This window comes from Leptidea sinapis, chromosome 13 (genome assembly GCF_905404315.1).
Source record: "Leptidea sinapis chromosome 13, ilLepSina1.1, whole genome shotgun sequence".
NCBI lineage: Eukaryota > Metazoa > Arthropoda > Insecta > Lepidoptera > Pieridae > Leptidea > Leptidea sinapis.
Genome location: NC_066277.1, coordinates 5,466,219 through 5,478,938, shown reverse-complemented (window position 1 = coordinate 5,478,938; position 12,720 = coordinate 5,466,219). Strand labels below are relative to the sequence as shown.

Sequence of the window (12,720 nt, the reverse complement as noted above, 5' to 3'; positions counted from 1 at the left end):
GGGAACATGATCCTACGATACTCATATACATCACGGAACATGTGTGATAAATTGTGTTTAAACTCTTCGTTTAAGCCTTGACTTTCCAGTGCAAGTGTATTACATGTAGAGAGTTGCTTTTTGAAAAGCAACTTATGAAAATCCCAAATTCCTTTTTCTAAATAATTAAAACGCAATAGAAGGGCTATTGCGTCGAATTCTTCACTATTATTTTGTGGAAGTTGTTGCTGTGATTAAATATCTAAAATTGAAGTATTTATTATATTTATTGCTCGAGAACAGGCTACTTGGTCAGCAAAATGAATTTTTTAAAATCTGGAATCTAAAATTGTCGCAGCAGCTAACAAATGATTGTTTATCAAAACATAAAAAATCGAAAGTCGATTTTCAAGGGTAAAATATCGATTCACTGAATCGTTTCAGTACGACATATCGAAATAAAAAAAGAATTATTTGGTCAGAGGAATCGATTCTTCGATTAATCGATTTAAGATCGCCATCCCTACACGCAGATGCCTACGCGAATGCCCAACATAAATGTCAAGAAAACATATAATTAAAAAGCAGTTGTTATCTAAGAAGTACGATTTTAAATAAATTTATTCTTCCTCTATAAAAATCCTAAAAGTAATTGCAAGCTCTAAGACAAATGTAATTGAAAAATACAACCAAATCGACTATCCGAAACAACATTGAATCTATTGGAAAGAAGAAAATAATAATAACAATAATATCTGGACAAGGCAGAAAAGAAAATCATAGATTATTAGCAAAACTTAATAAACAAATAAAAGAAAATATGAAGAAGGATAGGAAAAAAAACGACTACAAACTTTAGAAAGATATATTCAAAATACAGGAGGTGTCAAAAAAGCTCTGAAAGGATTACGCGAACAAGGTAAAGAGTGGATTGCCAAACTAAAGTGTAAGCACACTAACACAAAAAGGCGAAAAGAAATCCAAAAACTAGCAACAGATTTCTACAAAACCCTTTACTCTAATAGTGATACTACTAAACTGGAAAAGTTAAGTAAAATATCAGCAAAAGAAAAGCAAAACAGGACAGAATGGGAACCCATGATCCTTATTTGATGAGAGGCACCATCAATGAAATAAGCTCAGTGTTAACAAAAATATTCAACGAAATCCTCTATTCAGGGTTTATACCAAGTCAATGGGGAAGTTCATATATTATTCTTATTCACAAGAAAGAAGCGAAAGATGAGATATGCAACTATAGGCCAATTAGTCTGCTGTCAAACGTCTACGAAGTTTTGCTAAAGTTATATTGGAGAGAATTTCTAAAAAATTTGATGAAAACCAACCAATTGAGCAAGCCGGATTTAGGAAAAACTTTAGCACTATCGATCATATCCATACAGTAAAACAACTACTACAGAAATATAATAAATACCAAAAACCCATTTATCTTGCATTCATTGATTAATGCAAAGCTTTTGACAGCCTCATTCATAAATTTATTTGGTCAAGTCAGGAGGAACAGGGTATCAGCAAATTGTAAATCAACATTATAAGAAACATCTATAACAAAAGAAGAGTTGCATAAATTTAGAATCAGTAGGAAGTCCTTTTCCAATAAACAGAGGAGACAGACAGGGAGATCCTTTGTCCCCAAAGCTATTTGATGCGGTACTCGAAAGCATCTTTCGAAAATTAGATTGGGATGAGTTTGGTTGAGTATGGTAGACGGCTTAATAATCACAGGTTTGTTGATGATATTGTTTTGTTAGAAGAAGATCCCCGAAAACTCGAAACTATGATACAACAGCTTGCGCAAGAGAGCCAAATGTCCTATGAACCTAGAAAAGACAAAATTGATGACCACCTCAGAACAGATAGAAATCAAATGTGACGAGATACTAACCGAGTATGTCAATATGTTTATCTTGGACAAATAATTTCTTCTTCTAATCAAATGACCAAGGAAAAAAGAGTAGCATGTGGATGGAGAAAGTACTGGGAATTAAAGGAGATTTTTAAAAGCAAAGACCTAAGCATAATGCATAAGACCTGTGCATATGTTCGAAGTCTTTTAGAATAGGCCTCGCAGGTATGGAATCCTAGTAACAATCTCTACGTAAATCATATTGAAGGCATCCAAAAGCGATTCTTAAAGTATATTCAGTTTCGCAGTAAGACTTATTTATCCGGATACATATACCGTTGTAATAAATTCCATATATTACCACTATACGAACGCAGACGTATCGCAGATCTAGCATATTTGATCAGTATAGCAAATGGCACGGTTGATAGTCCGGAACTATTGGGTCAGATTGGACTTAAGGCTTCTGGTGTCACCCTTAGAAGGCCCAGTCTTCTGCATGTCCCTAACGTTAAATGCAACTATAGAATAAATAATTTTATGTTACGAGCATGCAGATGTTATAACAACCTTTCTAATGAAATAGATGTCGACTTTTTTAATACGCCAATACATGGCCTTAAGAAACTTTTAAATGATAAATATTTTAAACGTGCATAAATAACCAAGCGAAGCAGTACCTTTCTTTAATTATAATCAATTATTTAATAACATACGTGTGATTAACCTAATTTATTTTTAGTGTTACTTTCCTGACCTCTTTAATTTAATTCCTTTGTTTTAATTTTTAATCTTATTTCTATAACTATAAGTGAAAATTTGTAATAAGCCTTCAGTACTTAATTATATACTTACCTACTTGTTAATAACCTAGCTGTAAGTTTTCCGAATATAATAATAATAAAATAAAATAAAAATCAAAACAAAGAACTACGACACGTGCATCCTACCATGCATAACTTATCGCTGCGAAAACTGGGCTCTGACCCAACAACACAGAGAGAAACTTGAAAAAGCAAAGTTATTTAATATACATTTAAATAAAAATATATTAAATAACTTTGCTTTTAAAACACGAAGTAGACTTTCCGATAACTGAGTCATCCAGCCACCATAAATAGCGCCCGTTTTCCAGAGTCACACGTAAACCAGACACTGCCTCCCTCGACTATGTTTTAAGGAAGAAACGACCCGCCCCAATAAAACAACCCACTTACAAAACACTTACTATGTTATATATTCAATATGTACTCCACAAAATAACTATTGAATTTATGTTAAAAGGATGGCGTGATTAAACTATACTTCTAAGAAACAAATAAAAGAAGACATCTATCTACCGCCTTATTCATAATAAAACACTTATCGAAAGATAAACGTGTTTTAAGACTATCGAACTTTCGATAAAGTCTTTATTCTTAATCGTTTATTTCCCGAAATCGTTTAGCTCCGAAAACTAATAATGCCTCTATTGTATAAAATGTTACCATTTTGAAAACAAAAAACATTATTTTAATCTTGTCAGTGTTCTTCTCTCTCTAACTCATCGGTATTGTCTACAATCAATCAAACAGATTCGTTCAAACTGTTAACAAAGCAAAGAATTTCAAATTTACACGGGAGCCTCAATTATTTAATGCTGGAAACTATAGAAATTGGTTGTATTGCTTAAGTGTTAGAGATTCTTTTCGATCGATCAAGTGATTTGATTCTATTTAATTTCATTCAACATTCAAGGTTTATAGCTTCGAAGGAACATTTTTTTTTATTAATGGGCGTAGTTTGTTGATAACCGACATGGAAAGCAGTACCGAGTGCTTGGTGAGTGGTGACAGTAAACTAACCGTATCCAGGTGAGCACGGTGTGTGGCAGCTCCGTGAGAATCGCGTTGGAAAGCAGCAGACGGTTGCCCTTGACGGCGGCGCCTTGCAGCTTCAGCCCTGTCACGGTGAACGACCACTCGTCGTGCGCGTCTGAGCTCTCGCCCGCCTCCGGGATCCGCACCTGACATCAACCATTTATAACAACAATAGTATGATATGATATCATATAGCACGTGGAGGTATTATACGATAAGGGCCGAAGAGTCATCATGTGCACGCGTATCCACCATACGCGGAAAATCCATCTCATGTCTCAAGGTGACGAGCGCAATTGTAGTGCCGCTCAGAATTTTTGGGTTTTTCAAGAATCCTGAGCGGCACTGCATTGTAATGGGCAGAGCAGGGCAGGGTAGATATAAAATGACACGCATATATCTTGAATTATGAGCTTTAAATAGTCGACGTAATAAGATCTTCGTAACGTTCGTCCTAGTTTTAATGCATCTAACAAACAATAAATAAACAAGCACATAGCATAACGTGGTACGAATCCGATTGCATCGAAGTGAGAAGCTCAAGGATGGAATATCATGAAATGTTATGAAAAAAGCCGAAACGGTATGTTGCAGCAAGATGTCATCCGATATTGACACACATCAGAAGTACAACTCACTTGCAGGTTGAGCTCCTCCAAGGACCAGGAGTTGGCCTGCGCCACGCACTGCCGCGTGGCTGTGATGTACGCCTCCGGGTTGAGCAGGCCGCCAAGCCACACGGGCACGTTCTGAAATTTGTTCCACTTGTTATCATCTTTAACGTCCAATAAAGTATGAATCCACATATTATCAAATAAAACAGAATCTTTAAATATCGCTTGGTTCCGCTCCCTAAGAATAAAATAAATTTTAAAAAGAATAAAAGAAAATTTATAATCTGAAGTTGATAGAAATATACAAGTAGATGGACTTTATACGGATTTCTCTAAACGGTTCGACCTAGTCAACCACAACATTCTTATTGACAAGCTAAAGCTATTACGGTTTCGTCGAAAATATTGTTAACTGGTTTGCCTCTTACCTAAGAGACAGACATATGACAGTCGTTTTGTGTGGTTTCGAATCTTCTATTTCTTATACAGCACTCTCTGGAGTGCCCCAGGGATCCATTCTTGGTCCGGTGCTTTTTAACATATTTATCAATGACATAGTAAATTGTTTTGTCAATTCAGAAGTTTTGCTTTACGCCATAAATTAATAAATTAAAATAAATTATATTAAGAGACCTAGATATGGTTATAGATCTTTATTGCTCATATTGATAATATATGTAAGAAAGCATCAAAAATCACTGGGTTGATTAAGCGTAGCTCCAAAGGCTTTCGGAATTCTAACACAAAATTATTGTTGTTTAACGCTCTTACCAGGAGTATTCGTGAGTATGCTTCAGTTGCCTGGAATCCTCGCTGTAATGCACATTCTATGAGAATTGAACGAATCCAAAAGCGCTTTCTACACCATGTAAGTTTTGGCGATAAGTTATGTAATATAAATTCTAGCTACTATTCCAGACTCCGACACTATAACTTATTAACTCTGTCGGATCGTAGAAAACTATTAGACCTATGTTTTTTACATAGACTTTTCAATAAAGCCTTAGATGCGTCTGACTTACTTTATAAATATCTGTGATAATTCCACGGCCGTATAGTCGTGTAAAAAACTATATGACTTTCAAAGCTGGCGTCTCAAAACAAACCCAGGGTTCTCAGCACCTATCAATAGGATGTTAAGTTTATATAATAGTATAAATAAAGCTTCGACATTGTTTAGTAGGTGATGGTTTTCCTAAATTTAAAAAGAAGCTAACGGACCACTTTCTATCACAATATAGTGACGAAATAGTTTAGTATCTTTTGTGTATTTTATATTATTTCAATTTATTTGTATTTGGGTTTTTGTAAATTTTATTATTAGGTTTTTTGATTTTATTTTTAACTTCACTCTTATTGTTTGTTATTTGTTCATTGTACTAGATTTTGAAAATTTTATTATCAGGATTTTTTATTTTATTTTTTAAATTACATCTAATTGTGTGTAATCTGTTCATTGTACTAGAACTAGCTAGTTGACTGTTACAGCTTGTTGGATCTTATAATATCTTGTCCCTCTTTTTTTCTTCTGCTTCTAACTAGTATCTCTTTTGCAAGCTGTGGCAATCTCTAAGTGGGTCTACAACTTAACAATAATTTGTAAGTACCTCATTTTGTTTAGTTTAATAATGATTAGTTGTAACCTGTTGATTGTTCTTAATAAATAAATTAATTAATTGTCAACTCTGGTTGACTTTGCAAAGTAATTCTGTCTCTTCTCGATTTAAGACACAAGTTTGTTCTGGTTCTCGTCGACGCTATCCCGGAACATGTTGGGGCACGGCCGGTGTAGGAAGTATAAGTCTGTGCTGCTGTATAGTACGCAGCATCATTGCGGGACAACAGCGTTTATTGGTTTTAAGTCGGAGCACGCATCGTTAATAACAACTTTAATTGCTTCGATCGGCCAAAAAGCTAGTGAACCATTTGCCCAACCTTTCGGGAAGCTCATAATCAAGTCAAATCAAAATTTTATCACTTTATTCATGTAGGTCAAGGAAATGACACTTACGAATGTCAAAAAAATAGTTTTTCTTATTGAATCTACCGCTACTTGGTAAAGTTGAGCTAATGAGAAGAAGTCGCAATAAATATAGGCCATCCTATATATAGGCCATCAAATATAGTTTCGCTATAAGCGCTTTATGCCACACCCGATCATCTTACACAAGGGTTAGACAATTTGTGTGAAATGATAACATATATTTAATAAAAAAATCGAAATTAAAAGAAAATAATGACCAACTTTGAGACGAAGTTCCTTCATACGCCGCACCGAGTGAAATAACTGGACTACCTACCGAGACTTGAGATGTCTCAAGGGCACGCGGCAGTGTTGTATCGGGCCAGTAGTACCTGCAGCCTCTGCGCGCCGCGGTCGGCGCTGGCCCGCGACACGTGCGCCAGCTGCCGCACGCGCGCGCCGAAGTCGTCGACCCAGGCCTGCACCGTGCAGCCGCGCGCCACCGGGTAGCGGCGCCACGCCGGCGGCAGCATGCCGCGCACCAGCGACCCCACCATGGCGCGCGTCGCGTTCGTCTGCTTCATGGAGCCCTGCCGCCGACATTCACTATTACTCTCTCGCGCCGAGCGTACTTGTAATACAAACTTTGTATCATTGCCTGTCGAGTGTACCTCGCAGATGGCGGTCACGTTCCTTAGGTCGTGCAGCACGCGCCGCAGCAGGTCGGCGCCGGCCGCCACCTCGCGCTCGAAGAAGCGGTACAGCGGGTCCTTGATGTTGTCCACGGTGCGCCGCAGGGTCTGGACACCACACATTTAGATCAGAGATACTCCGGGGCACATAATACCGGCTTGACGGGTACCAGAGCGGCGTCATTAATTTCGCCAAATAAAATCTTTTTGATTTGAACGATAACATCGCTAGTTACGGCTACTGAAACCGAGCTAAATCGCAACGATACGGCCCGCCCGCGACCTTGTTAAGGGCTAGCCGCATCACTTCCCATCAGGTGAACATGTCACTTAAATTTACAAACTTAACTGAACCATTACTTCCAAATAAATAAAGTTAGCAACACGTTAGAAATACAATTGCCTGCTCTGGGAATATTTCGTTCTATTGCTCAAAAGGATATTACGTTCTATCTCCATAATATTTTATATGCAGTGTATACAGACCGGCAGCTCCTTGGGCAGCACGTGCAGCCAAGCCGTGGCGGTGTGGTGCAAGGTCTTCATCCACGCCGGCCGTCCGTCTCCCTCCACTACTATTGAATCTATAATTATTTTGTTTAAAGTTAAAAAAAAATACATCTTTTGTACGAATACGTAAAAAAAATATAACGCACTATATACTGTAAAAGCCCAAAAACAGTGTGTAATCACCAAAATAAATCACACTTTCAATATCAAATTTTTACAAATTACTATTCTACTTAACGCAAATAACTATCAGGTCGGAGGGATGAATTTTAAGTTGTTATTGTGTAAAATGGTGTTTTATAGGTACTAATAGATTGCTTTTAAAAAGATTATTCCAACTTATTCTATAATAAATTAAGTTATGCAAAAATCCAATGTAGGTAGATCCTAGTGATTAGTGAAAATTATCCATGATTTTAGATATTGTTGTGGGTACTTAGGCCTATTGCAAAATTTTTAAACAAAATATATTCAGTACAGGGTAGACAAACATTGTTATGTATTATTATAAGGTACAAGTCATTGATTGAATATGGTTTTAGTCTAAGTAAGCCTTAGAAACAGAATTACATTTATATTTTTGACAAATCATCAATTTGAAAAGTAATAATAAAAACAATTGCCTTTTATTAGAGAGTAGGAGAGTTAGTTACAATACTTGGTGTGATATAGGTGTGTAGATTTCCAGCTAGCAACAAAAACTAGTCACGCATTATGTGACGTACAATCGCGATAACTATGTTCCTTATCTACCTTAAAAACTTTACAACTTTTTTTTAAACATTATTTTTGGTACGCTTGACCGCGACAAATACAAATATTAAATTATCTTGGCGATATTTATTCTATATTAATTTCTGGCTATATTTTAATATATTATAATTGAGACTCATACGTGGGTCGTCTTGATTGGCCGCGTTGTACGCCAGCTCCTCCTCATCTTCTAACTGTTGCATCTTCAGCAACTTGGAGACCAGGTCACTACCTTGAGTTGTCAGCAACACCTACAAGATTTTTAACGAATTAAAGTTTTTATTGTAATATAAGTTTGTTTAGTATTAGTAGTTTAGTACATTTCTATAGGTCATAAATCAGTAAGCCACTTGACAACAAACATGTGTATTTTCTGATTGGAGTAAATCGAAGTGGTAGAAATATTTAATAAATAAAACCGTAAATTATCGCATAATAATTATTATTTTTTTAATTATGCACAAAACTGTACGTCGTCATATGCCTCAGATATCAATAAAGACTTATTTTTTTTTATAGAAAAGTAGGATTAAGGAGCCTACGGGTCACCTGGTGTTAAGTGATCATCGCCGTTCACATTCTCTTGCAACACCAGAGGAATCACAGGAGCTACGCCGGTCTTAAGGAAAGGTGTATTGTATCCCTGTCGGATCGTTTCGAAAACACCGCTCAAAGAAGCTCCACCTCTTATAATATACAACCAGAATCTCAAGCTTGGTAATGATAAACTGAGCTTAGACGTCAATCACTCAGATTCGTCTTTAATTAAAATTTTATTAATGTCGATTACATTAAAATTTGCTTATTATTCACAATCTAACTGAAACTGCTTTATATCGTATCGCTGTATTGTTTGTGCTCCCTTCAAGTACCTACAACATATATGGGTATGTTTGTCAGAGTGATGGTGACGGTTACCTTTTCCGCGTTGTTGGGCAGGCCGAGCCACGAAGGCGTCTGTCTGTCAGACAGCTCCTCGATCCACTTGAGGAACTGGTCGCGTCGGTTGCCGTCCGGCATCGTGATGTGGCGCTGGTTGCCGCTAGCCTGCACAGCACCCGTTCAAATGTATATTATTACGACATTCCGGTTATACATATTACCAATTTTGATTAAAAAGATAAAACTATTATTAATATGCCCTTACAACTGGCCAACGAGATATTCAAAGGTTGGGTGTGTAATTGACCAACAAGCGCTGGGCTTACAAAGGACTTGAACCCAGGGCACAGTCAACGTTGATTTGTGGTAAAAATATTAGTGAATTGTTGCACGTGTTCAGTTGCTATTTATAGTTTAATAGAATAAATACAGTTGAAAAAGTAATACTGCAGATAAGAAGGTCCGTTTCTAAGTTCCGTCATAGAATACTCTTACTGAAAACATAGGGCATTGGTGCACTTCTACCCTTATTTTATATAAGTATAATGTACCCCGTCAACATTGGCGACCAGCGCAAAATCGGCCTCGAAGGACTTGGGTGTGAACAGCTTGGTGAGGAACGAGTGCAGCAGCCTCTGGTCGAACAGATTGTCGATCTTGCCGCCGTAGATACATTGAGACAGCAGCCTCACGATGGCATCCCACGGGACCTTCTCTGGGGGCAGGTTAGTACGACCCTGGGAACAAACAGTATTAAAATTAGTATATTTGGATATTTTAGGAATTCTTGCAATAAAAAAACATTTTGTTTAGTCGAAAATAAAAAGGGACTACTACATCCGAACTGCAAACACTTAAGTTAAGAAAAACAAAACCGACCAAGAAATATATTTATAACAAGGTCTTAAAACGTTTATCTGTACATACTGAAGTTACTTCGTACTACATATACACTGAATAAGTGATAATATAAAAACCGTCACTTACGATACGAGTCAAACATAAGTATGTTTAAAGCTTAAACTATTAACTTAAATTATTAACTATACTAACCGCTTTTCAGCGCCAAAATGGCGACCATTAAACGTAAAGCTAAGTTCGCAAAACGATTAAATATCGTGGCGAATAAAAATCGTTAGTCTCTGAATAAAACATACACATAAATTAGGAAACTATGAAAACAAATCGTTTGCGATTTAAAATTGTAGATGCGAATTTTTAGAAATATTTTCTACCTAACGCGCGTAGGAATTATTGTCATTTGCAATTTTATATAGCATTTTAAATATCGCAACGAATAAAATTCGTAGTGCGCGCTATATTAGTGATATAGGTGCGGCGGTCACGTACCATGGCGGTGGAGTCGATCCAGGTGTCGAGCGTGTCACACGCCACGCGCAGGTCGGACTCGTTGAACTCGTAGTACTTGGCCCAGCCCAGCGGCACGTAGCGCAGCCGCTCCTGGACGATGCCTGCAACCAGAACCACAGCGCCACCTCACTTTTGTGTATTTAATTCCCACGTCAAAAAGCTACAATAGCCTACACCACTGTGATAGCAGATAATACGGTGTAAAAGCCTTTAGGGCTCACAGCACAGAGGTTTTGAGCCGGTAGGGGGTTTTTACATCCGAGCCTGACATATGGGCCCCGTTTCGGGGTCTTCAATACCTAAATGTATTTTCTCCCTCTCCAAAAAGATATATACAATATAAAATCCTAATTATTGCACAAATATCAGATGTTTTCAAGAAAGGGGTACTTATTTAGGGGCTCTTATTAACATATGCATATATGTGAATAAGAGCCAAATGCAAAAATTCTGGAAAATGTTAAATATTTGAAAAGCGACGCCATGGTCTAAGCTAATTTGTCCGCCAACGCACAACGGTAAAAACCGTTGTTGTTTTGCGTTGTCTGCGTCGGCTGGCTATTTCTAATATTTATTTAAATACCCTGAATTACGTGTAATATTATAATATTCTCCATTCTCGTATAATATTTTTCTATCGCGATGTATATTATCGAATTTGTCTTACCATATTTAATCTTGTTATGCACTAGTAATATTGACTCACCGTGGAACCAGGCCAGCAGGAAGTACAGACGGGCTCGTTCAGACGGCGGCTTCATCATGCGAGCCGCCGGGACCTGTACGGTAACAACGCACTCACTATACATGTTTACACATCATTCATAGACACCTTTAACTTGGCCGGTCAATGACATGAGTATACTTTGTATGGATGAACCATGTCATTAAAGAGCAAAAAACTCACATTTTTAATATTACTTAGGATTTCAATACCTGCAAGTTCTATATAAAACGTAATAGTTTGATTGCACCAATAGGTATACCGACCGTGGCGAAGGTCCGCAGCAGGTTGGCGCGGATGCCGGGCGGCGGCTCGAACACGATGACGCGAGCGGCCCGCAGCAGGTTGCCAGGCAGCTTGGGGCTGATCTCCGTCGTGAGGAACAGCCGGAAGTTGGGGTGCGGCTGCAGCGAGTGGAGCTTCTTCTCCAGCTGCACCAGCCACACGGGCGCCAGGTGCACGTTCTTGAGCATCACCCATCTATCGTCAACATACAACTTCTATATTACCGAGACTCTTCGAATGGCTGGTTCAAAATATTTTTATAGTTTTAATGAATATTTCAATAAACCACATGTCAACAAAAAACAACACACCCAATGAATACGTCCAGAACTCTATATAACTTGGAATACAAATCAAGAAAATCAAGAACACAATTCACCCCTACAAACTAGCCAGAAAAATAAACATAACCTGGAAAAATATTGGAGTTAAAAAAATATTCAAATAAAGTAAGTGTTAAATTTTTGCATTCTTTTAATTTATAGATATTATGATAGAGGACACATTGAAATATTTAAGATCTGGACATACCCTATTTCAAAGCAAAATAAATAATTTAATTTAATTTAGGCATTCTTTATTTTTTAGAATTTTATAATTACAATTCAGAAATATTATCTAATTTAATTTATTCAATATATTATTTATAATTTTCAATACTCTACACACTAACATACCTTCCAGATTTACACGCCGAGTTGATAGCGCGCTCCGCTTGGTTGAATCCCTCAGCGGACCCTATGGCGATGCTCGACAGTGGCTTGTTTAACTCTGTCGCCATATCATCCACCCGACCTACATACAACACATTATGTTTTAATCTTTATTGTTTATCAGTTTTGGTGAAGATCTTCATAATATTACATTACATAAAAGTAACATGAGGTACTTTTTTACAATATAAGTGATTTTTTGGTGTAAAAACACCAAAACGTCCTCCTTTATATATGGGTTAGCTTAAAATATTAATATTTGTATGAATGTAATAATACAAACATAACATTTCAGAGATACATGAGCGTGTTCTATACTACTTGATTTTTTTAAATTAAGATTCATTAAGATAAAGATCGACTAGATGGATTACATAAAATCTTGATTCAAAATGATCTAAAACTACAGATTCGATATTTTCGCTAGTTTATTCAGTTAATGTATATTTTTTTAACAGAAATCTATTTTCTTCTGAACAATACTTACGATTCCAACCGGTACTTACAA

The 12,720-nt window shown here is 36.9% G+C and overlaps 1 protein-coding gene across 5 annotated transcripts in view; it reads right to left on the bottom strand.

Annotated features, from left to right (window-relative positions):
* The window catches only part of LOC126967435 (dynein heavy chain, cytoplasmic), a 104,214-nt gene that overhangs the window by 1,656 nt on the left and 89,838 nt on the right, over positions 1 to 12,720 (bottom strand). For all 5 annotated transcript variants that reach the window (XM_050811893.1, XM_050811891.1, XM_050811895.1 and 2 more), the window contains 12 exons: positions 12,177 to 12,294; positions 11,481 to 11,694; positions 11,197 to 11,269; positions 10,470 to 10,591; positions 9,671 to 9,856; positions 9,156 to 9,284; positions 8,380 to 8,488; positions 7,461 to 7,558; positions 6,954 to 7,082; positions 6,675 to 6,872; positions 4,344 to 4,454; positions 3,691 to 3,851 (listed from right to left, as the gene is read on the bottom strand). In XM_050811893.1, the coding sequence (XP_050667850.1) occupies positions 3,691 to 3,851; positions 4,344 to 4,454; positions 6,675 to 6,872; positions 6,954 to 7,082; positions 7,461 to 7,558; positions 8,380 to 8,488; positions 9,156 to 9,284; positions 9,671 to 9,856; positions 10,470 to 10,591; positions 11,197 to 11,269; positions 11,481 to 11,694; positions 12,177 to 12,294 (1,648 nt within the window). The remainder of the gene's footprint in view (positions 1 to 3,690; positions 3,852 to 4,343; positions 4,455 to 6,674; positions 6,873 to 6,953; positions 7,083 to 7,460; positions 7,559 to 8,379; positions 8,489 to 9,155; positions 9,285 to 9,670; positions 9,857 to 10,469; positions 10,592 to 11,196; positions 11,270 to 11,480; positions 11,695 to 12,176; positions 12,295 to 12,720) is intronic.